This window comes from Chaetodon auriga, chromosome 13, assembly GCF_051107435.1.
Source record: "Chaetodon auriga isolate fChaAug3 chromosome 13, fChaAug3.hap1, whole genome shotgun sequence".
Lineage (NCBI taxonomy): Eukaryota > Metazoa > Chordata > Actinopteri > Chaetodontiformes > Chaetodontidae > Chaetodon > Chaetodon auriga.
Window position 1 is genome coordinate 5,910,577 of NC_135086.1, and position 24,728 is coordinate 5,935,304.

General features: G+C 43.3%; 1 protein-coding gene across 1 annotated transcript in view; it reads right to left on the minus strand.

Annotated features, from left to right (window-relative positions):
* Positions 1-472: 472 nt before the first annotated feature.
* Positions 473-24,728, minus strand: part of tns1b (tensin 1b) — a 151,368-nt gene continuing 127,112 nt past the window's right edge. Inside the window, exons 18-34 of the mRNA XM_076747214.1 lie at positions 20,731-22,242; positions 19,477-19,557; positions 16,432-16,625; positions 16,210-16,348; positions 12,820-12,915; positions 12,418-12,444; positions 11,867-12,047; positions 10,654-11,693; positions 10,129-10,215; positions 8,293-8,421; positions 7,986-8,078; positions 7,169-7,246; positions 6,660-6,728; positions 5,957-6,125; positions 5,138-5,206; positions 4,851-4,880; positions 473-3,267 (exon numbers count right to left, since the gene is read on the minus strand). Of these exons, the coding sequence (XP_076603329.1) occupies positions 3,129-3,267; positions 4,851-4,880; positions 5,138-5,206; positions 5,957-6,125; positions 6,660-6,728; positions 7,169-7,246; positions 7,986-8,078; positions 8,293-8,421; positions 10,129-10,215; positions 10,654-11,693; positions 11,867-12,047; positions 12,418-12,444; positions 12,820-12,915; positions 16,210-16,348; positions 16,432-16,625; positions 19,477-19,557; positions 20,731-22,242 (4,133 nt within the window). The 3' untranslated portion in view covers positions 473-3,128. The remainder of the gene's footprint in view (positions 3,268-4,850; positions 4,881-5,137; positions 5,207-5,956; positions 6,126-6,659; positions 6,729-7,168; positions 7,247-7,985; positions 8,079-8,292; positions 8,422-10,128; positions 10,216-10,653; positions 11,694-11,866; positions 12,048-12,417; positions 12,445-12,819; positions 12,916-16,209; positions 16,349-16,431; positions 16,626-19,476; positions 19,558-20,730; positions 22,243-24,728) is intronic.

Below are 24,728 nucleotides of genomic sequence, written 5' to 3' on the forward strand. Positions count from 1 at the left end.
GCTCAGGTAAATGTGTCGCGTTTTGGGTGTTCTTAGGGTTAGATTTCAGTGGCGGGACTTCTTTCAGCATCTGAAGCAAATTCTGATAATGTCCATAATTAAACTCTGTAGGGATGCATATTTTGGCATTTTTTGCTTTTCTTGTGTGCAGCGTGTCTTTGCCTTACATTCAGCAGAAATAACAATCATTATTTTTATCATTATTTAATAAGGTGTAAGGCTCCTGTTTTGGGAATACCTCAAGCTGTCCTCGTAAAGTCTACAAAAGGAAAGAATAAACTGGAGGCATATGTGACCAACAGTGAAAAATGCAACCAGTGGGAAAAGTTAGTCTGGAGCCCTGCTTATTTTTGCAAAATATCAAATTAGGAGTGCTCTAATACTCAAAGCAAACTAATCTCAAACCTCTAATTTAAAGTGTAACATCAAATCCATGTTTGACAAAAAGAAAAACAAATTTGCATTTGATTTGATTTGTACTGCTTTTTAATGTGTTTTTTTCCATCAGAAATAGTAAAAGCCATACACTGTAGCAAATCAAAAATGACAAAAAGCTCTATACAGGCATAGTAGCTCATTCACACACATTCCACAGTCCAGACTGATCTGTCAAAGCGGGCAGACGCCACTCGAGTTTCCATCTTGGCAAACAAATGGCTAACATTCAGTTTGAAGGAGAGCGCGTCCTCTTTTCTCAACAAGCAATTTGTAGGCAAAAACACAGATTCTTCTGTCTCACCAGCCGAGTCGAGACACGGTCGTCGCGTGAGGATCAAACCCTGATGAGAACTATCTGTGGGCGTCTTTCTGAGAGGGCTGGCTTGAGTAAGACTTGAGGATACTGTGTACAGATTACAGTCAGCAGTGTTACGGTAACAACTTGACTCGAGCATGCAGGCTTTTGCTAATAAATAATGGAGCATTCTAGTCAGGTATAAAAGCCCTGTAAGTGCTGTTTTTTTCAGTTTTTGAACACATATATTGGAGCCAATGCAGACCCCCCCTCCCAAAACTAACCCTTATTTAATTAGTTTACATCATGCTGCCAACTGATCCTAGAGCATCAGGCATAAAAGAGGGGGCTGTAATCTATTCAGTCCTTGAATGGGACTCATTTGCAAGGAAGATTAGCACACGAATCAACATTAAACTTAACTTGTTTTAGTTTATTTTCCCAGTGATCAAATTAACGTGTATGGTTTGTCGAGCCACAGCTAAAACACTGCATCAGACTAAAAGTGGTTCCTCTGTAATGATCGTTTGTCACCACACGAGGGCAGCAGCTACCGACTGAACTGACTAGTTTTCCATGAAGGAGCTCCAGGCGCAGCTCCCTGCTGAGGGGAGCTGTGGAGTCTGCCTCTGAGATGGGTCAATGTCCACATCTTCTCTTCTGACAAGTAGAAACACACTGATAATACTTCAACATTTAAGTGCTAAACTTGGACAATGCATTTTCTAGGCAGGTTTAAGTTAATTAAACAATTGTGTCGGCGTCACGTTCAACTCAAATTTGGACTTTTGTCACAACAACAGTCTTTCATACAAAATATTTCCCCTCTTAAAAAAAAAAAAAAAAAAAAAAGCCTCCCCAAGAAAACAAGAATGTTAAAAAAAAGAAGTAATGCTGTGAAAAAAACATTCAAAAACAACAGTGATACACTTCTAAATGCACACACTTTACACCTTATATATGTCAACGCACTCGACTTTAGCCAAAATAAAAAGCAATCTTTTCTTCTCGCTTTCAGTAATCTTGATGTATACTTTATAATACATGTATACAAGATAACATAGAGCAACAAAGCAAAAAAATAAATATCTTAAGTCACTGTTTGGAAGTTTTTTTTATATATATCTCTATATGTATATTTATATGTATAGCTTACTTTTGGGTAGGGTGTGAGTGTTAACAGTTTTGGCCGGCTGATGCAAAGAGCTTCTTTCAACACAGACAGCTGAAGAGCGGTGTAGCAGGACAACACTTTCCTATAAAGGTCGTCCTCCCAAAACAACTTCAGGCCCTTTCGTGTGGCTATGTGCTGCGCAGACTGAATGATGGCAGACAGGAAGCAAATCATCCTCTTTGCTTGAGTTCGTGTGGATGCAGTGATTCGGAGGCCGTCTTACTGACGCTTTCCTGTGTTCACGTGGAAATCATGGCTGCACTGAAAAATCGTTTTAGCTGATATTGTCAGACTCTAGCTGCACTTCAGAGGAATAACATCTGTTGCACCTTTAGCGACACTGCTGCATCGAACAGGGAACGAAGGACCTGCGCAATTTTGGAGAACAACCTTATTTCCAAGTTTGGCTATTTGCATATTTAAGACAGCCTGGAAGAGTTTAATGTTCTTCTTTGAAAGCTCTGCATTACAAAAGAAAGTCAGGCACCAAATGTCATCTAGAACAGTCCTACTCATAAAGCAACCTAGAATATTTACACAGACCTCACCAGCTGCAAAAATGTCCGGAAACACTGTTTGCAAGATGGCAACGGTGCAGAATTGACCTACAGTATCAGTACATACAGAGAGAAACAGTTCAGTATTTTGGATTAAGCAGCCATATTTGTTTTACAAAAGAATACTTCCGACCCTCCGACGGTGGCACACTATACACGCCCTGACTACTTTTTTAAAATCTTTGGTTGACCAGTCAAAAGCCTGATAGATTTACAATCCACTTTTACGTCGCACAACTTGACTTCTTCTTTAAAAAAATAAAAATGAAACAATCGCTAAAAAATAACATTTGCACACACAATGTCATTCCCCCTTCCTGTTCATGTGTTACCCTGCCAGGGAGATAAGAATTGCCTCCCGTCCCATTGCCACACACAGCCACGCCCCATCCTGCACTTCCTCTGGTCCATTCTCGAGTCCGTCCAAGAAGAAAAGCACATGCATGCAAGCGGCACGCACGCACACACACACCAACCACACACACTCTCGCTCATTTGCTCACATTCGCACACACACACGCAAAAGTAAAAGAGCGGGAAAAATAAGGTGACGTGTAAAAACCCAATGCTAAATTGTCCAAAACAGAAAGCAAGTGTCTGTGGTTTAAAGGACAGAAAATAACCAAAGGCATTAGAAAAAAGCGCCAGGGTTCGCTGTCAGCTCTCATCGTTTCTGCGAGGCGATCATCTTCGAGACGAAGTTGACGATGGCGTTGGCAGGCTGGTCGGGGTCCATCTCAGCGAAGAGGTGGCTGACGTTGTCGGTTGTGCTTCCCTGCTTACGCGCCACAAACCCAAACAGCCTGGAGAGACAAAGTCGGGTTTATTTGTAACCTCAGTGGTTGTAAAATACAAAAATCCTCCACTGAATATCGTGTTTCATAGAACCTAATGGTGTCTGTTTTTCATGTTGCCAAGGTCAGCTAATGGCCAGATAGGGTTCGCTATCATCAGTTCATCTTGAATTGATGTCCAAGCAAGTGGCATAAAAGCAGATTTTCCTAACTCCTGAGACTATGTACAAAGATCACTCTTTACTGGATGCATGTCCACTAAAACTGAAAAACAGGCAAATACCAAAACATAAAACAAAACAAATACCAGATGAAACTAGTTTGTTCTCTTATATAACTTGTAAGGTTATTAAATGGATGGTGACCACACTAGCATCTGAAGCTAGCAGCTAATGGAAAGCAAAAGTCATCAAAACCCTCTTTTACTTTCATCGTTGTCCAGCTCATCATCAGTCTCCCCCTCATCAAAAGTGACCTGCCTGGATTGCTTTTTGTTTTTGCAACAGCTGCCTAAAGAGAGTGCTAAACGTATACTCCACAGCTGCCTCAAAACTGTCTGCAAAGCTCCTGCTTGGAGGGCTTCATCGAGGATTAGGAAGCCCAGCTCACGCTTGAGGCTCTGCTCAACCTCATCAGGTTGTGTGACTGACAGAACCTTGACCTTACTCTTCAAGATTTGGAAAGAACAAATGTAGTAATTATCCCATCAACCTTTCTACAGTCAGCGGGATGAAGAGTGGAAGGTGAAGTCAGGGGTGCAGGAGCAGCTGGAGGGCTTCGCTTGCATGATGTACAGTCATGCATGTGACACATCAGTCAACCTGTTCAGGAGCAACATGCTCAAAGAGATTGTGGGAGAAGACAAGACCTTCAACAGCTAGTTCACTCATCCCTGAACTAGATAACTAGACCTGTTACCAATGAGCAGCTAAACCAATCTCCTGGAGGCTTAAACCATATTTTGGAGCATGTTTGGTCTTGTGGACCAGTTCTGCCAACATCTCTCATTCACCTGTTGGCTTGCTGGTGTGGTCAGTGATCATGATGGTGAAATCGACATCGATGATAATGAGTGAAACGGGTTTCTGTGACTTTTGCTTCAGTTAGATGGTATTATCAGATTGGCATCCATTTAATAACCTTGCAGCTGATATAAGACAATCAACTTGTTTGATTTGGCTGTCGCACGACACTATTGCAAAAACAAACTAGTGAATGTTACATTGTTCTCAGCCTAAGATTTGTTATTCACCTGCGTTTGCTTGAGTGGTTTCATCATGTCAGTGACCTTTATATTTGATTCCTGGTGCCAAAATTACATGAAAAAGTCAGTTCATTTGTATTTGTGCGTTTCCTGGCTCAAGAGTGGTTTTCTTGCTACTCATATGGACATCAGTTTAAGATGGCACCAAATGAACCCCACTGGTCATTAGTTGACCTCAGCAACGTGAAGATTTCTTAACTAGACAACATTTGGGTCCTAAAAATGCCATGAAGGTAACATGGGAACCTATTTCTCCTGCTAGACTCTCACATGACCCCCCTTGTTCAGTACTGTCAGCTCAACAGTAGAATTGTAATCTGATACTTACTTGGCTGTGCCTCCCTCAGGCTTGTTCCACCTGTAAAGATTTGAAAATAGCATGCGTTAATATTTCACTGTGCTTGCTGATATTTTTAGGTTTGAATGTGAAATGCAGAATTCACACAATCATTAATAGATATTGTAAGAAAAACATTGGACAAAGAGCTACTAAGGCTAACAAGACACTGGACCTCGTTCTGTTTTTGTAGTATCTTGGAAGTCAACGGTAATTTTGCATGTGAAACAAACCATGACCGATATTTTAAGAATTGATCTTCATGTCGCTGTACTCACTTTCTGTCCTGAGGGTCAGTGTCGCAGAACGTGACAGTGTTGGTAGGATAGTGGCGTCGGAAGAAAAGCCTGTAAAAGCAGCAAACAGAGAAAAAAAAATAGAGATTACAGGAAGACCCGAACACATCGATTAAACATGGTGAAAATGTACATTGTGGGGAGTGACGGATGATATGATTTAGAGTGAGTAAGTGGCTTCCGTGAGGGAACTGGTTAGCTGATCAATATGAACTATGAACTTATTTAAACTCAATACAGACTATTAGGCAAGGAGTTTGTCCAACCAGTGATAATCAAACTTTGGCTTGTTTTCCCTGAAGTTTAAAATACCTAATATTACATTTCCTAATGATAATAAGTGCTCTTTATTTTAGGTATAAACATTTTTACTAAAGAACCCTTACGGTCAATATATGTTCTGACCAGGACGATTTAAATGTGTCAGTGCTCTCTGTAGTAATTTACGCAGATATGAATATATCTGTGATAAGGTTAAATTGGCTGATGTATCAGTTCAGAGGTTTTCCATGTGTGGTTTACTTGCATGTTTTATTCATCCCTGCACCCTTCACAAAAACAAAACCGTGTTCCTGATTGAAATGCCGTAGTAAAGACGACCTTGATCTTTTAATCCCGTGTTAGAAATTATTTATTGCTCCTGACTGTGTGTCGCGGCTTGCCTTAAAAAACAAACGTGTTCAGACACCCAGCACCGTCTGCAGCACAATCTCCAGATGTCATGCAATGTTTATCTTGTGAGGCATCCTTTAAACATTTCGAGGCGTCGTTAAACAGCGGATGGGAGGTTTCCAGACTTACTTCCTCTGGTTGTCAGTCAGCGTGATGCCTTGTGAAGACACCTTGAAGTGCACGACGGTGGCAGTAGGTGGAGAAGCGGCAGCCAGTGTCTCAGATATGGCCTTGGCAACCGCCTGAGGGCCTGTCAGGGACTCCATCTCCACTGAGTTGATGTAGAGCACATTGCATGCTGGGAAGAGAGCATGTGTCCCAGTCAGATAACAAAAGAAATCATATTAAGACGTGGAAATTTCAAACGGACAGTGTAACTGCTGGAATTGTATTTATTCATGCTGAAATACTGATTTTCATGCTGCCTGGAGCAAAGTTTCAGAAACAAATCCATCCAAATCATTCCACATAAAACATTCTGCCTGTTATGGACAAGAGGCCGGATGCTAATGTTAACAGACGATCTCAAAACATCTCAAGGAATCAGGTTACAGAGGGCCATTAATGAATCATCATGTGTGCAGGTTATGACATACAAAGACAACAAACAGATAGAGATGCACATTCCAGATGTAGGTTTCCAAATAAAAGTGCACAGGGTTTACCATGGGAATCAGCAGGGGCCCTCTGCACTGGGATAACAAGGATGTCATGTTGTCAGAATAAGTGACTCAGATGATTCAGGACACATTACTAATGTCCCTAACGTCAAAGCTGCGTCATAGGACTGCGTTTAACAATGAGAATGAATGAGGATGACTCGATGTTTTACCTGCTCCTTGTTTCAGTCTTTCAGCCAGTGGATTCGTTGTCGCCACTTCTGGCACTTCCTCAATGAGATCTACATAAAATAAGAGGGAAGTTACCAGTTTTGGCATTAAGTTCAGTTTTTTTTAGCTACGGCTGCAGTTCATCATCGTTTCCTTCACTAAAAGTCAACACGTGGCCATTACTGTGTTAATTATAGGTTCCAGTCTCACCACTGATGTATTGTACAATGAAGAAACCTTTATGGTAATCAAGTTTAAATCATTCCTAGACACATAAATATTCACAGATGGAAATGCCTGGAACAACATTAAAATGTGTTGTAGGTGGGTAACATTAGAGCTCCTCACAAAGGTTGTTTTTTGTTGGATAGTAAACACACCTGAAGACTTTCATACTTCACTGCCTGCACATTTTGATCCAGCTCCTCTTATTCTTACATTTTCTCATTTAACATAATGTGATCAAAAATGAACTCAGGAACAACAAAGAATCTCTTTAAAATGCACAGACCTGTTGTGGGGATAAGTAGTTTGCAGGGTAGTGCCAGTGGTGTGATAGCGTGTTGGTAGACCAAGGCAGACAGACAGCCTGTCGAACAGAAACAACACAGTCAGAGACAAACATTTGTCTTTCTTACACATTTCTTGAACTCCTGCTGTCCTTCTACCTGTTGTGCTTGCAGCAGTTTCCCAATCTTTTTTTCAGCATTGCTTTAAATTGTTGCTGCTTTCCTGTGATAAGTGGTGTGTTGTGTAAAATAATCCACTGTCTGGCACTGAGCTGCTACAGAAATCTGGTAACACTGCTCAACCCAGATTTTAGTAGTACTACCTAAGAGCTAGAAACAGACTTTAATGGTTATAGGATGGATTTAGTTAAATGTGGCTTCTTGGATTTGAAAATGGTGAGAAAAATAAACTCACCATCATTCTATTGGTATTAGCAGTTGTTACATCAAAAAAATACAAACACCAACTGCACAGAAGGAAAAGAGTGATGGACTGAGCTATGGGTTGAAGACAGGAGAGGAAGAGGAGTCAAAGAGAGGCGAGACAAAAGTTCACAGCTCGCCCCATTTTGGATTTGGCAGAGGAGCTCTGACTCTCAGCGCACGCACACACTCAGACACACACGTCATACAGCCTCGCAGTGTAATTAGTAGGAAGAACACGAGTTAGATCACTTCAGTCAATACTGTAATTATGGTAGGATTACACGTTATAGAACTTGGACAGGGGCGCAGATCTTTGACAGAGACAAAGGCAGCAGCCACTCGTGTTTGACGGAGCCGTCAGTGTACATGTGAGGGCAGCAGGCTTCCACTAACCAAAGTAAGGCTCGTTGGGACAACCCTTCAGCTTCACTCCTTTAGGGCTGCTCTCAATCAGGAAGTGCCTCACCAGCTCATTGGTGATGTCACCTGCAACAAAAGAGCGAGTCGAGGTCATGCACAGCTGATTAGCATGGAGACATCACCTCATATCTTTGGTATTAAGATATTAACTTCTGTCTCCACCCTGACCAAACACCAAAATAGGGAGAAAGAAGAGCAACAAAAACACAAGTAAATAGTTGTTGCATTTAGTAACTGCCTTGAAATAGCCATTCGTGTAAACCACCATCCTGCCGCCTACCTTTCTTGCTCTGATGCACTGTGGGCGGAGGAGAGGCCACCTTCATCGCCAGGCCGTAAGCCCCCCTGAACGAGTGACTGTCCCGAATAACGAAGGCTCCAGGCTCCCTCTCTCTCAGCAGGCCGATAGCTGTAACACAGTGGACATTCGGCTGTTTAATACTATCAGATCATCAGGATTTTTAGTGTCTCAGTCATTTAAATTTACTTCCAGCACAATCGAGCCAACAGTTTAATTTGTCCAATACCTGCAAGCAGCAACTTTCCCATCAGCCTCAGCTGTACATGTTTACTACTACACAGAACATGTTAGTTAAACTACGATGGCAAACATGTTAAGCTTTGTACCTGCTCAACATAAGCATCTTAGCATGCTGGCGTTAGCATTTAGCAGCAGCCACCATGGTGCTGAAGTACAAGCTGACTAGCCACAAATGACGCTGTTGCTATTTGATGCATTGCGTCAGAGTTAGCTTAGTGCTAAATTACATCTGCAGGTCAGAGTTAAACCAGGACAAGACACATGCGTTGCAGCACTGTTCTTGATGCATCAATAAGCAGTGTATGCATGGGACTTTGGAAAAGGAAAAGCCTTTTATGCAGCACTGGCTAAATTTGGATAACAGACTTTGGAGGAAGTCATTAAAGGATCAAGTTGAGATAAAAACAAAAAAAGGAAGCAAAAAGTTAAAGAAAGACCAAAAAGAGTCACTCAAGCCTTGACCCTTTGTTTGAAAAACTGCTGTCAGTCTGTATTTCATTAAAACTACAATTTCTAACATGACACGGCATTGTTCAAGGAGAAGAGCTTTACATCCATTACTTCACTATTTAGTTCAATGCCTCAAACTGTCCACATGTGATAGTTTAAGGAGGGAAGATGGATGAGATGAGCGCCACATGCAGATGTTCCCTAATTCTTTACATATGCTGTGGCTTTCCTTGGGGGAGTGCATGGCACTAAGTATAAACTATGTGTGTGTGTGATGTCATTGCAGTTGAGCATATGTTTGTATTTAACATGATATAATCCAATATGGGCCATGAGCAAATGCAGATGGGCAGCCAATAGCCACTGACCTCACAACCAGAAGTACAGAGATGTGTGTACACTGGTAAGTGCATGTGTCTGTTTATGTACATGCATTTATCAAAAGTGACCATGTTAGGGCTTAATTATGTGAAATCGGATGCCATGACTTTAAATTTAACAAGAACATTAAAGATAATTAAGTAAAATTACAATAATAAGTAGGGGGAATAAACACTTGTATTAACTTTTGCGGTTTGCACATCAAACATGCTAAATAACAAGAGTTCAGTCATCCCAAACACATTTTAAATGCTTTGTAGGACCAGAAACAATGGTGACCTTGTTCCACAAGAAAAAGAGTACCAAAATATCCATACAAACTTTAAAAACACTGCTGTAGCAAAATCCATCTCCACTGGATAATAGTATGCTTTGTATGCTACAACAATCATATTTTTGCCCAAATATTGCTAAATACACGTCTTCCTTTCACAGTTCTTGCTAGCGAGGTTAGCTGTCACCTTTACTGTCATTGTACATGTACAACGAGAGTCAAACATAGGTTTCTGGGAGAATATTCCATAATGTAATTGCGGAAACACACTGGGACACACTGAACTAGCTTATCCCCAGCAGGAACCTTGAACCAATAAGATTAAAAAAAAAAAAAAAAAAAAAAGCTTCAAAAATAACCACACCCACAAGGACACACATGTGATCAAACACAAAGAGGAAGAAAAGGGCAAGCATTGTTACAGTAACTCTGTAAAGGTCAGTTAAGAAAAAGGTCTTTCAGCAGCTTACCTTGCTCCCTGGAAATGTCTGGTTTGTACCAGAACTTGGACGTGTCTTGGACAAACTTGACATTCAGCCTGCTCTCATGGCTTCCATCTGCAACGAAAACAAAGAAAATGTCACAGAAATGCCCAAAATCATGATCAAGATAGGCTGTGTATGTTGAAATACCTACAAAATGAATCAGCCAAGGTACTACAATACAACATGTCAGCAATACACATCACTGAAGATACACTGTAAAGCTCTAACATGCACTCAACATGTCTTCTGTTGGGCGTAGCTGTTTTGTACATTGGAGTTTACATCTGATTAGTATGCCAAGTTTTAGCTGCCTGTATACATGTGCAATTATGTAAGAGGTTGTTGTACTCAGAATGGGCTAAAAGCACGACACAAGCAGAGAACGACTGCCAACACATTGGGTTGTAAGCCACTCTATATCTATTGCCTGTTTCAGAAAGCGGTAGAATGAAGCAATCAGAGAAGAACTCAAAAATCTTTCATATTACTCCAGATAATGTGCATCCTTACCGGGCATATTGAACCTTGAGAAGTCTGAGAGGGTGTGGAAGTAGCTGGGAGCGCTTCCTCCACTTGCTGGGGAAATTATCTTCCCATTCAGTGTGCCGTAAGACACTGCTCCATTTGGTCTATCGCCGCTCGACATGCGCCTCTTCTCTGGAAGCTGGGGCTGGAAAGTAGGGGCCGGGCTGCCCTGTCGGAACCCTGCACCCATTCCTAGCATCCCCCCATCCTGGTAACCTGCAGGCGAGATGGGGAAGGAGGGAGTGGGTGGTCCCTGATAGCCTGAGGAGCTGCTCTGTCGTGACAGGTTCCCGTGTCTCTCATCTGGGGTGGTGTAACCGCTGTGCATGGGGTGACGGTCCAAGCTGGGGCTTCTCTGGGATACCTGTGACACAGATGGGTGACGGCCCAAAACCGGACTTCCTTGGGGGTGTGTGATAGATGGCTGTCGGCTGAGCACAGGGCTGCTCTGCATGGGCTGGCCTAGGGACGGCTGTCTGCTTAATACCGGGCTCCTCTGGGACCCCTGTCCCAAAGAGGCCTGTCTGCTGAGGACTGGGCTGCTCTGAGCTCCCTGAGACAGACGACGACCGAGGATAGGACTGCCACTGAGACCCACCTCGAAGCCATTAGCTGGTGATGCTTGCTGGCCCATGATGGGCCCATCCTGATTAGCTGTTGAGCGCTGCTGGAGGATGGGTGGATGGTGGGTGGGGTGGCCAAGGATGTCGGTCCTGTGCTGTGCATGGGGACTTCCGTGACTGAGTATTGTCTGGGAGGGTTCTGAGGTGAGCGGGCTGGGATCTGAGGTCGCACAGGTCCCCGGTAGTGTGTTGGGGCCAAGGTAGGACAGCGTAGGGGTAGCAGTGCCAAGGTAGGAAGAGGTCGGAGAGCTGGAATCTAGGTAGGAAGAAGTAGGGGTATTCAGGGCTTGGTATGACGGAGTGGGAGTTGGGTAGGCACTCTCTGTAGCCTGGGAGCGGAAGCCTGAATCAGTAGTGGGTTGGGACGGAGTGCTAACACTGCTCTCTGCCAAGGGATGATCACTGGAAGAGAATTGGAAAGTTTATTAACCAGCTGAAGATTTTGTGCACTTCCTCAAACTGTTACTTTGCAGACTACAAAGCAGAAACTGTAGGAGTGTCATTTCAAAGAAGAAACCTGGGTTAAGATCTGGCCTTGGACCAAAAAGAAAAAGAGCTCTATGTTTTTGACTCACCCCTGTGAGCTCTGGATGGGGCTGCTGCTGGACAAAGGTGGGTTCAGTGTGTGGGAGGAGGGACTTGGACTTCTCTGCTGGCCTGTAGTCTCTCCAGGTGGGCTAAGGCTCCGAGGTGACGGGGGCTGCTGTCCGCCTACCGCTGCCGACCTTGCCACAGATTCTACATAGCTTCTTGGTGCTGCATGTGACAGAGGAAGAAAATCTTCATGAGCCACACATTTATTTCACTTTTGCTTTTCTGTGTGTGTTTCTTTTTGTCTTAAACTTTGTAGCATTGTAGTTGTGTTTCCATATCTACATACATATATATGCAAAGAAATGGGAAGAAAACTGTGAAAATAGATGCCTGCCAACAGAGTTGTTGTGTATGCTATGAGAGTGGTTGTGATTTTTCCAGACAACAGATGAAAATGGAAATGGTTTTGCCACACATGATATGCAGGTGGAGTGCATCTGAAGAATAGGCAGGAAAAAAATCAGGTGGAGGATTTTAAAACCTTGAATGTCGATGATGATGATGATCTGTGGCATTATAGCAGCACTCTTACCTTCCTCACCCTCACTGTTCTCATCATCTGTGGAGCATCGTTGGAGATAATCCAGAGAAACAGAATAATGTAAAGGAACAGAGCTACAGCAAGAGAGTTGGAAAGAATGTTTTCTTTCTGTGGGAGTGTGTGTACGACAGGGAATGTAGAAAGGAACTCAGATCACGAGGAATAGAGCATTTCAGTGCAGCAAATTTTGAGATGCTAGGTCTAAGCTTTCAAGATGAATCCAACTTCGATGGCTAATCTGTCATTTTTGATAATAGAGTTTCTCAGCTGATCATATTGTCACTAAAATTGCATCTATCAAACTGCCTGTTTTAGCTCTAAAGTAGTTATCATCTCCATGTCTCAGTGGCCACCAAAGGTTGTGATACTAACGAAGTGAGTGCTACAACCAACCTGAGCCTGTTTGATTGAGGAGGATTTCTGCTGGGTTGTGGGGCTTCAAACCCAGGGCCGACAGTGGAGTCTTGGCAAGACCAGGAGGGGACCGGCCTGCAGAGAATGGGACAATTATCACCACACAGCATCACACAGTGGAGACATCTTGACAGCTGCTACCTGTAGACGCAGTCTAACAATGAGTTATTGCTTTTTAAGGAAAAATTACTGAATTAAAAAATTATGCCAATGTGTATGAACACAACAAACAAAAACAAAGTCATGATGTCTATGTGCTGTACTTTCTAATGGCAGTTTAAAGTTGACCTTCAGCCTTGATAATCATACACACAGATAAACAGCTGTCAAGACAATACATAGATGCGCATCAACACAGGTTAACACACAGGAGCAGCAGAGGGGTGCACTCATGCTCTGAGGGGGCAAAACATGCATGTGACCAAGCACAATGCGACAAACTGGCAGTGACACCAACTCACTCCACCATCGGCAGAATAAGGTGTTTCAAACACAGGCTGGCATCAAAGCAGAGCTGGGTCAAACTGAATTCATAAATGCTTTCCCAGGAGCTCATCGTGTGACAGGAGAATGGTACAAATGCTATTCCTCACCTAATCATTTGCATTTATAGACTGGAGTTTGTTTTAGTTTTAAATTCTTTATCTTCTTAGTAAGTCAAACCCTGTAATTCCTTTGAATCAAATGTTGCCACAAAGTTAACAGTCTCCATGAAAAGAGGAGGAATTTTGACACAGTCTCTGCTACATTAACACCGGAGGGAAAGATAAGGAGTAGACTGTCGCCACTAGAGCCGTAGTCATATTTAGACCTGTATTACTTTAATCATCCCGACTGTGAAAGTGTTTTATTCAAGGTGACTTTTCCATTTCCTGAATCTGTCTCGCACCTCTAGTCTTCCTTTAGAGTGCAAACTACTCCTTTATTCCCCTCCAGCGTAAACACAAATAATCATGTGGAGGGAAAAAAAAAGCCTTTTGTGATAACAAACACATTGGTAGCACAATTTTCAAAGGACAATACATGAACGACTGGGTAATTAAGACTGTCGGGGGAGGGCAAGCAGGGTGCTGGTTGCGGTGAAACAAAGCAGCAACAGGAACCTAAACACAGATGACAACAGCAACACGGAGAGCAGCAGCTGCTGAGACAGTGGAAGTTCACAATAATTACACGTCTTTGTGCTAAACATGCATATATGAGTCTTCAGATGTGTGTTTTTGTCTGCATGTGGTTCACTTCTGACTGAAAATTCTCTAAAGCTGCGAGTTGTTGCCTGTTTTTAGCCACACCGTATGGCTCTCAGGATGGGATGTTAGTCAGGCACCTCTCTGACAGTCAAGGTCTCCAGAGGATGAAACCTATTGACTCTGGCGATCCTTTTCCTCTCGTGTCACCATGACCTTGACATTTTTGGCTTTTAGTGAAATGTCTTCACAACTACTGGATATACTGCCATGAAATTTTGGAGAGATATTGATGGTGTCCAGAGGATAAATCCAAAAGACTTTGATTAATCCACGACTGGTCCCATCAGCTTCGGCTGTACCTCATGTTTACTGCTAAGTATCAAATGTTAGCATGCTAACATGCTAAACTAAAATGGTAAACAGTGTTGACTTTTTACCTGATTAACATGAGCATGTTAGCCATGTCGCTGTGAGCATGTTAGCATACTCACAGTGCTTAAATGCGACCTCACACAGGCGCTAGCATGACTGTAGACTCTATAGTCTTTGTGCACTACATGTTGAACGATTTTATCAGCAAAAGATGTGTGTGTGTTACTCTACATGATATCTGTTTTGTTGCTGGTGCTGCTCTCGTGTGGCTCTCATGCCAAAGCGGTGCAGAACTATGATAAGTGATGGGTAAAAGGTCACTCTGGGAAGAGGGAAGGGACGGGTTGGGGATCAACTGGCTGACGTTGTGGGACAGTGGAACTCCGGTAGAGAGACGTGCATCCTCCACTTACCAAAGAATCCAAATCAATTCTTTGTACTTGCAACCTAGATGCCCCACGTTAAATTGTGGGTGGTGTGTGTGGGGCAGGCTGAGTGAACACTTGGGAATGTGATTTGAGGACACACTACTCAAGACGACTGTGCAATGGGAAATAAATCTAGTGTCACGTGCATTAATCAGTCAGCTAACCATGCATCTTTAACGAGTTTTGCAAATAACTGCAAAACTAATGCCAGTTCACTGATGACAGTTGACTACATTTTCTGCTTAGCTGGGAAAAGAATCTCGTTTTGATGTCCATTAAAAACACAAAAAACAATGAAGGAACTTATTTTCTCACAAATGCATATCTAATGCAACAATTTATCCAAATGAATTCAATATTCAGCATTCTCCGTGTATCTCAGAAAAGGTTACCGCTCAGTGTCACTGTGTACACTGTGTACTGTGTTCCCACTTTGAGGGGAGGGGGGATGTTACGCCACAGAGCGAGTGTTAAAAATATGGTGTGTTTTTATGACTAACTTTTATGGGTGTGCCCTGGGGGAGATAGGCAAGAGGACTGGATGAGGTAATTGGTAGAGTTGGCAAACGATGCGTTACCTAATACGTGACTCTTGTTTTAGTGTGGGGTGTATGTGAAACTGAGAGAGGGGGTTGAAAAGGGGCTGCATGGGGGGATGGGTGTCTGTATATCCGTTTCTTTGTTTATCTGTTTCTTTTCTGTTTTATGGACTTAGTAAATAACAAACATGCTTTTCAACGTATTTCTTCAGTTACACCAAACTGACTTTTTTCAGTCTCTCCTTCCCTTTCTTTCTTTGCCTGCGTTAACTGAATGATAACATTCTTGTAAGAAAAGAGGGATTCAATCTTCACGAGACGTGGCCGCTCAGGCATTTTGATGAGCCAATACAAGGCCAGAACGCTGCAATTTCCCACGCATACACTGGACATCGGAAACGCAGCCCATTTACAATCTGAATGAAAGTGAGATGAGGGAATAGTGGGGATATTTGTTCACTACTCGGAATATGTGGTACCAAATGAAGTACAAAAAGAGAGAAATTATTGTAAGTCATGATAAAGTATCTTCGGTGAGTCTAAAAACAAGACTTTTCCTACAGTAAGTTCAGTATCACAGGTTCATCTACATTTCCTTTGTTCTACTTAAAACAGCTGATTAATGCTAAGTCACAGCATTACTAAAATGCTACCAGAGACACATGGACAGTATTTAGTCTGCCATACTGCATAAAGACTAATCTAAGATAAGAATCGTACCATTGTTGAAAACAAACTTTAATGATGATTTGATAGAAATCATTGTCATTTTGAATATCTACAGTCAGTAACTTCGCCTGAGCTCCACAGTGCCCTGTGTCAGCCGGAGGGGGAACTTACACAGGTTGAAGTAAGGGGTTTGCGGCGAGATGGGGAAGGCAGGGGTTTGGGGAAACACCTCACCACCAACTGTGGGTGTAGGACTGATGGGGCCTCCATCCATCTCCTCGAAGGCCTCGCGGTAGCTGTGCATGTGTCTCTGGAGAGCAGAACAATGACATGAAAAAACACACATACATGTCAACCTGCAAAGAAAAAAGTCCCAAAATACGAGCTTTCTACCTCCTTAGGTCGCCCTCCAGGGTTCATCGCTATGGCGTTGACAAACTCTGGAGAAACACAGCGAATGGGGGAGCGAACTGGGGCATCAGGAGAGGGACCATCGTCAGGACCATTCTGGTATTGGCCCTCACTGGTGATGCGACGGCGAGGCACAGTTGCAGGCTCATCCAAGGACACTGTACGGGCCTGCACACCTGAGACGACACGCAAGTGAGTGTTAAAATCAAGCGACGGCAGGTCACTGCCGCTCCATTACACTGCTTTCCTCCAGCAATTCCATCACTGTCATCGGAGGTTAATGGTTGTCAGCCACTGTGAATGCTTACTGCACAGGCCATCGTGTGCATTTTGCAGACAAACAATGCAAAGGATTTACAGGAGGCTGTGGTTCTTCAAACCTTTGAATTTAACATTCACACACACACAAGGTTAATGAATGCTGATCAAACTGAAGCACATTAATCACAAGAACTGAACAAAAAAAAACTCCATGAATGTCAAAACAAAACAAACTACTCTAAGTGTTTCAAAGTTCAGGGAAAAAAAAAACGTGACCTTGGAAATATATATTATATATATTATTATTATGTTACATAGTCATGTCCATCCCTTGTAGCATTAGCTGAAGCTATAATAAGTCACTATTTTTTGGAATGCCAGGGGGATGTTCTCTCACACAAATGATCAAGACTTTGTGATATGCTGGTGCAAACTGTTGGTTATCTAATGCGTCAATGTGGCCAGACCTGGCTGAAGCTCAAAGCAGCCAGTAAGCTCATTCAGTTAATCTGGTTTGAACTGAGAGAGCCAAAGAGAGAGAGAGAGAAAGCCACCGGCATAAAACAAACAGGATTTGAGTTAAGAGCTTTAAGCTAATATGCAATGCCATTGACTGGCGGGTTGAGGTAGCAAAGCATGAAATTCTGGCCAAAGCGGCAAAGCCAATGTGAAAGACTATCACTGGCTGTTCTGCAGTCTGGAACAAGATGAAGGTTAATGGGAGAAAGAAGGGAAGGGCAATAGGCTTGGAGAAATTGGGGATAATAAATTCTGTGGTGCTGTTTGTGCTGAGGCCGCTTATCCCATGAAGGCACTAGTTTCTTGATGCTTTAAATTCTGTCAGTGAAACAGTTGGATGAGTATGTGTGATGGACCTGAAGCTGTCTTACTGTTTATGTCTTAAGGGCTTCTCTTTCACACCTAAATGAGAAAATGTCTTAACCAAGGTGGAATGATCTCATGGAGAAAGTGAGAACAAACAAGAGCTGATAGTGACGGCTTCTTTCAGTTTGAGACCTTTCCATACATGGAAAAACAACGTAGACACACCCTATGAGCCAGACGGTTAGGGAAATTGTGAAAATATTAATATGCCCTTCACTCAGCTTCACTTTGAAGTGGAGCAAAATCCTGGCCAAATATCTGTGGAGAAACGTTAGCGATAGCAGCTGTGAAAATTTGAACTGTTGAATAGTTAGGAATGGACTTAGCTGCCATGGCCACATACGTAAAAAATCTGAAGTGTTAAAAAGGATTTTCTCTGAGTTTTGTTACCTCTAAGTCATCTTCCAAACATCTGTGTGTTTTGTATTACTATTATTGAGTTATGGTTAATAAATCAATGAACTTCAGGTATTGTTTTTAGAAAGAAGTCGATGATAAACAAGTGCCAGTCATGCCATCTGTTAGGGTCCTTGATTTAACTCCAGCTTCAAACAGCTTGTTGGCAAAGTGTTGGTTAAAAAATGTTGAAACTGACAGCTTTGAAACATGTAGTCAACACCCCCAAACAGAAATACACCCACCATCACACCGAGTGTGGAAACTGAGGACCAGATGTACCCACGATGCACTGCTCTACAGCACAGTACTGTCAAACACTGTGCTGTTGCCCTAGTGACGGCTAATGGCTTCCAGCTGGGATGGCTGGAGATTCTCGAGGACTGACATTTCTCAGCTATTTAAAATCCAGTCATCATGTGGATAAGCATGGGGTTGATTCAAAAAACATAAACTTGATAGGTGATCCCTTTTTTTTGTTCTTTTTAAGGGAGGGAAACTACTGTCTCCACATGTGCAACTGAGAGAGGTTGTCTAAGGTGAGAGTGAGGAAATTGCATTCTTAGCAAGGTCATTTCAGATCAATGAGAGAACTGTATTTAGTAGTTTCTTTATAATCAGAACTCTATGACATTTATGCAAATACCACTTAAGGGATATAAATGTCATGATGACTGCAGATACGACCTCATTCCACCTCTATGATCCAAGATCTACTCTCTGGAACACTTGACTTTGACATTGTATTGCATCACTAAAAAGGATATTGCTGTCTGCGGTAAAGAGGCCAGACTGGCCCCTGACACCCGCGGGCCCTAAACTGAACAATCCTGTCTGCATTGTGGTCACTGTCTCCCAGTGGACACATACAGCTTTAGTGATGTTTCCAAGTAGGACTGTGGTCTTTCTCCTAGATTTGGTGTCCTTTGTTTGGCTTTGTAAATCTTCAAAATAGTGCGAGTGAAAAAAGCAGTCTTGAATGAGGCCAGTGTATCCTGGCTTGGGCATTGTTCGCCGACTTTGGCAAAATGGATCTTGTGACATGCACTCTCCTGGCAAGGGACAGAGCCTCCTTTGTGCTTCCCCTGTCTCGTTCTTGTGAAACTTTAACATTATCCAATTGGGAGTTTTTTTCTACGCCACAGTTGAGGTAATTCTCTAACCTTGAGGTAGAAAAAAGCAACTCAGAACAAACAGGAATGAAGTGTGAGTTAAGTATTCAGAGAGGAATCAATAGTTAGTTTGATGATGATGTAGATGCTGTTCTGCAAACCCAATGCCAGAAAAAAATGTAAGTATGGAAGGGAGAAAAGAGGAAGTGAAACGAGAACAAAAAATTAGAAATTGTTAGATGCAAACCAAAGGCCACCACACTCAAAGACAGAGCAGATACAGACTTGAACTTGGATTGAAGGAACACTTGCAAAAAAGGACCTCTCCTTTTTTGTTTATAAGTGTTCCTTCAGACAGGATGGGAGAACCAACCCGACAGGGAGTGAGAACGGCGGTGCTCAGACTGAGAAGAGGTCATGCTTGGGATGACACTTTGGACACGAGCTGAGTATTCTGGGTAAAGAGATGAATGATGAGAGAAAGAAGAATGATGATGACAAAACTAGGAAAAGGAAAACAAGGAAGGTGAGGTCCCGCCTATGACACAAGACAGGAAGATAACTAATATTTTCCACATCTTTAAAAGACACTCATTCCTGTTATCAAAGGTTAGACATAAACCTATAGTTTCAGCTAAACAAGTGAAACACTTTTGCCTTAACTAAATCCAAACAAGTCATAAAAAAGGAGGATGGAAATAGAAAGCAATCTGACATGGGACTCATTTATTTCACTCAAACAATACGCTACATTTCCAGCTCCTAATGGTGTGAAACTAGCATTTAGTATTGCGACACCCGGCCTTCACTCTACATTTACATGGCAGTAAAGTGAGGTGATCCGTACTGTTGATTCTAGAAAACCTCTTTCTGGCATTTGTTATCTGAGAGCTCAGCTATCACAATGTTTTATGTTGACTTTGTTCCATTTCTTACTGCTGTGCAGGATGTCTGATGTGCTTATCTAGGGACAGTCAACCTGCTGGACTGAAGAGAGCACTTCCTGTTTGGGGACTGATGAGGTGACATTCAGGAAATGAGATAAGAGCAGAACTGTTTTCCAAGAGCATATGTGTACACTACATGGCTGATGGCATCAATGTTACTGTTCAGTAAATGTTCTGTCCTGCATTTGCTGCCACAAAAACAGAGATTACACACAACTGGTACAATAATATTTAATTTAGAAGTTAGCATCAGCAAAGACCATTAAACAACAGGGTAATATTGTGGTCCCTACTGGATAAAAGTTGTGTTGCGGTTCCTGGAGGAAGCTTTAGCAGAATGCTACGACAAGATTTAGTTCCGTGCAAAGAAAAAAATTTGGAGTGTGGACCCTCCACCTTTACAATTCTTCTTTGCTGGACAAGCTGTTGGTCAAGGCCAATACCCTTGTCTATAACAAGCTGGGGTAGTGAACAATATAGTACTGAATTTTAAGGTTGGTTATACCCTGGGCAAACATTTAATTTTGGGGGGCAGACATCAGACATCTATGAGATCATGCAAACACTTAAGAAGGTGCAGCCTTCTGCTAGATGACAGGTAATTCTTTGTCACATTAAAGGTGCTGAGGTCACCAATGGAGCAAAGTATCAGGATGAAATGACTTAAAGTTAGATCTTACCAGCCACTCTTTGGGCCACCAGACCTTCAACGTTGAAGACTTCATCTGGCTCACTATCTCTTGGCTGGGATGATGCTGAGGCAGCACTAGGGCTTCTCTGGGGCTCAGGGACCTCCGCAGACTGGGACAGTGCATTTGGTGGGTAGGTGTTGATGGACTTGAGCTGAATGTGACCAGCTACAGTGGGGGAGGCTTGTGAGGAAGGGCCAACTCCGGCCATTTCGGATGTGTAACTCAAACTCTGGGCAGGTGCAGGCTCTGGTGTACTAGGTTTCCCAGGTGACATCTGAGCAGGTGAGGAGTGGCTGGCCTGGTTGGACATGGGGCCAGAAAAGTGGGTATGAATGGCGGCATCAGCCTGGTAAGAGGGCCTAGTTTGGCTCTGGGAGAAGGATGGTTGGGTGGTCACTACAACACTGTTTTCCCGCAGTGGAGCACTTTGGGACTTTGGCACTAGCGAACGGCCTGGTTCCAGGTCCAACATGAGAAGATTCAGGGTTTCAATAGATTGCTCAATTTCTTGCTGGGAGGCGCTGTGGCGATGAGGGAACTGGGGGAGGCTGTGGTGGCTGGGAATCGCTGCTACAGGAGGAGGTGGACTAAAAGTAAGGCCTTCAGTTACTGGCTCCTCAGGTACGCCAAACTGCTGCCAAACGTTGAGACCACGCTGGACGGCATCCCTGCTACTGGTGGTGCGGGTGGGAGCTTGCGGCATAGATTTTGGTTCTGCACCAAATGACTGAGAGCGGTACAAATTACCATTCTGGGTAGCCATGTAATTACCCGAGGATGGGGCTGAATCACTTTGGGTCAGAGTGACAGGTTTGTTTGATATGCCAACCTGTAGCTGGACGGTTTCCAGAGGTTTTTCTGGGACGCTGCGCTCCAGGTATGGCACATGGTCCTGGCCATTGATAAGTGACTCAGACTGGTAATAAAGATCAGCTGGTGTCGCCCGACCATCGGTGGAGGAGAACGTCCCTAAACTGTCCACACTGTTGCCTTCTTGACTAGTAGGCAGCTCATCATCTAAAATGTCTGTCTCACGGTCAATGCTACTGTGCCCATTGACATGGACCTGGGCAGGCACCAAGTGAAGCATGCCTCCAACAGCAGAGGTCGGGGTGGACAGGTATCCCTGTCGATGCATGGGCCCCTCCAAGCCACTCAGCAGCTGTTCCAGCTCCTGTTTCTCTTGGGGACTGATTGGCTGTTGTGGAGCTGGGGCGTGGTGATGGACTGAGGGTAGTTCCTCACCTACAGGAACGTGTGTCTGGTTCACTGCGGAAGTCTGAGGAACTGTTGCTGCTTCATCAGTTCGGTCAGTTTTGATGGAGGCAGTAGAGTTTCCTGAGTCGCTGCTCACTGACAAGGCATGGTCAACCGCAGGTAGGGCGTGTTCAACAGCAGTGGGTGGGAGGCCGTTCGCTGTGACTGTCCCGTCAACTGACTCCTTTTTGCGAACTTTGGCGTAGAGGCTGCCGTCCAGTGGTCCTTGGGTATGGATGACTTCTAAAACAAATGAGTATAAGAGAGGCTCATTAGAATTAGACTGTGCCAAATACAACAATCAACAACCATTCAGCCTTGCAAAACCCTTTAATTTTCAATCACTTCAGTATTTTTAGAGCCATAGTATTTAAGGTCACTAAAGAAACAAATCCTGAAAATGTCATAAATCCTGCGTAGTCCTCTAAATATAAACACACAGTTTATCAAGACATTAAGAAGCAAAGAGTCAGGAACTATCATCAAGAGACGCAGGGGTATCAGGAGATTGTGTGGGCATGGCCAAAATAGCTGCAGTTAAATTAAACACTGGCTCATGTCCACCTATTCTACCAGCTTCAGGAAATGAGCAGAGTCTATGGCATGCACTGTGGAAAAACCGATGAAATAACAGGAGCCTGCCTTGCATTTTCCCAACTGCTTGGATTAATCTGTGCCACCTAAGGGATACAGGCATAATAGAAGATTGATCAGTTGTTCATTTTATGTGCTTATGATCTGAACAGCTGTGAACAGGATGACCTGATGTGGTAAACGGGTGGATGCATGGACGTCAGTCTTTTAATCTACCGATTTGTTACCTCATAAACTGGGATGGAAAACAGCAATGTAGACGTTTTTCACTGAACACAAATGCACAAGCACACGTAGTGCACATACAGTACACACCCATGCACATTCACACACGGCTATACCCAAGTCCAGTGAAGAGGAAGTGGGGTGCCCCAGTCAGAAGAATTTAGTCATCACTGGAAAATCAGCTTCACCTAGTACAGAAGGCCTGGAGGCTTTCCTTGGCCTCCAAAGCCCAAAGCAAAACAAATGCTCAACATACTGACAGTCACGCTGAAAAGGTTGAAACACACATACAAAAGTTTACATGAAGCTCTTTTTTCCTTCCTTCCTTACGCATTCTCTCACACAGCCAACAATGTGCACCAATACAGACAGATTATCAATATTTTTAAGTGATCAAAGGTGATCAAAGTATGAGTTTGTTCTTTAAAAGCATAATATCTGAAAAAATCCCTATTATCTCACATCCGCCACACCATTTAGTAAAAGTTTGTGGTCATGCGTACTTCAGCGTGGCAAAGAGGAAAAACAATACCTGGTCAGATAATTCTTCTTCTACTGTCCATTAAAGTTCCCAAGAAACCTCCAAACCCATGATGAGGCACGTCCTGATAACCAAATCAGACGCTACAGCTGAGAAAGGAGCTGCACAAAGAAGCTGTCTGTGTCTCTGTAACTTATAGATATCTCCATCTCAGCTTTAGTGAATACGGGGCTCTGTAATGGAGCTTAGTGGGCGTACACAAGCTGGGTACTGCAAGGTCTCCTTGGCTGGCCCGGGGCAACTTGCCAAGGGAATGGCGCACTGTAACGGCAGCACTGTCAAGCTGCTGGTGGAAACAAATGTGGTGGCTGTTGGTCACAGAAAAGCACAGCGCATGTTTCCTTCTACTAATCCGTTAGCGACTTTACTTTGATTAGTACACTGGTGGACAATATGCAGGAAATGATAGCCTCTAGCATGTCTAGTGTGATAATGGCTTATTGCAGTATCACAATGCCAATTAGACAGTGTTTGTGCTGTCATCACAATTAATATAATGAATACAAATCATAGCCAAAAAAAGATCAATTATGATACAAATTTTCTGACATTTTGTAGTTGTTAATGTGAATTCTCCACCCAAGTCAATGTTGTCTTCCATGAAAAGTTGGCTGCTAAGACATGAGGCTCCAAATCAAGCCATCATTACACATTTATATAGCTCATGAAACTGCTTAAGTATCAAGTTAGGGGCTGTGCATGTATTCCCCTCCACATGACTACACTTTTAATGCCTCAGTCACGCCGTTAAACATAGACATAAGTCGTGAAAGCAGAGCTCCACTAACTTTCTCCATTTCAGTACCTTTATAATCACCTGCCCTGTAGCCAAAATTTAACTCACGCAATTAGGATGATCAGCCACACGGCTCAGCTGATTTCACATCCTGATAGCCTGAACTACAACACTTCAGCAAGTCACCTCAAAGCCAAAGTCAAAGCCTTGTCAAAGGAAGCAGCAGGAGGAGGTTCCCCTACCTGTGTGAGCAGTGGACGACGGTACAGTCCCAATCTAAGCTGGGAAAAGCCCTGCAGAGGAGCCCCCGGGTGGGACATGGGGGATTACAGCAGGAGTTAGGGGAGTTGGTTTTGGCTACTGTTCCTTCTCCTCCTCCTTCTCCTGGAGAACTGTCTGGCTGGATCAGGACAGCTACTGCTGTTGCTGGCTGCTCAGTGGCTCACACTAGACTAAAGGCTGCCCCTGCTGTGTGTGCGTATGAGGGAGGTCTATCACAACAGCCTGTTTGACAGTGTATGTGGGAGGAGGGGGGTAAGTGGACACTGAAACCCAGAGTACAGAGTTTGATAGAATGACATCAGTGCTCCTTCCTCTCTCTTGCACACCTACCTCCTTATGGATTACTAGCCT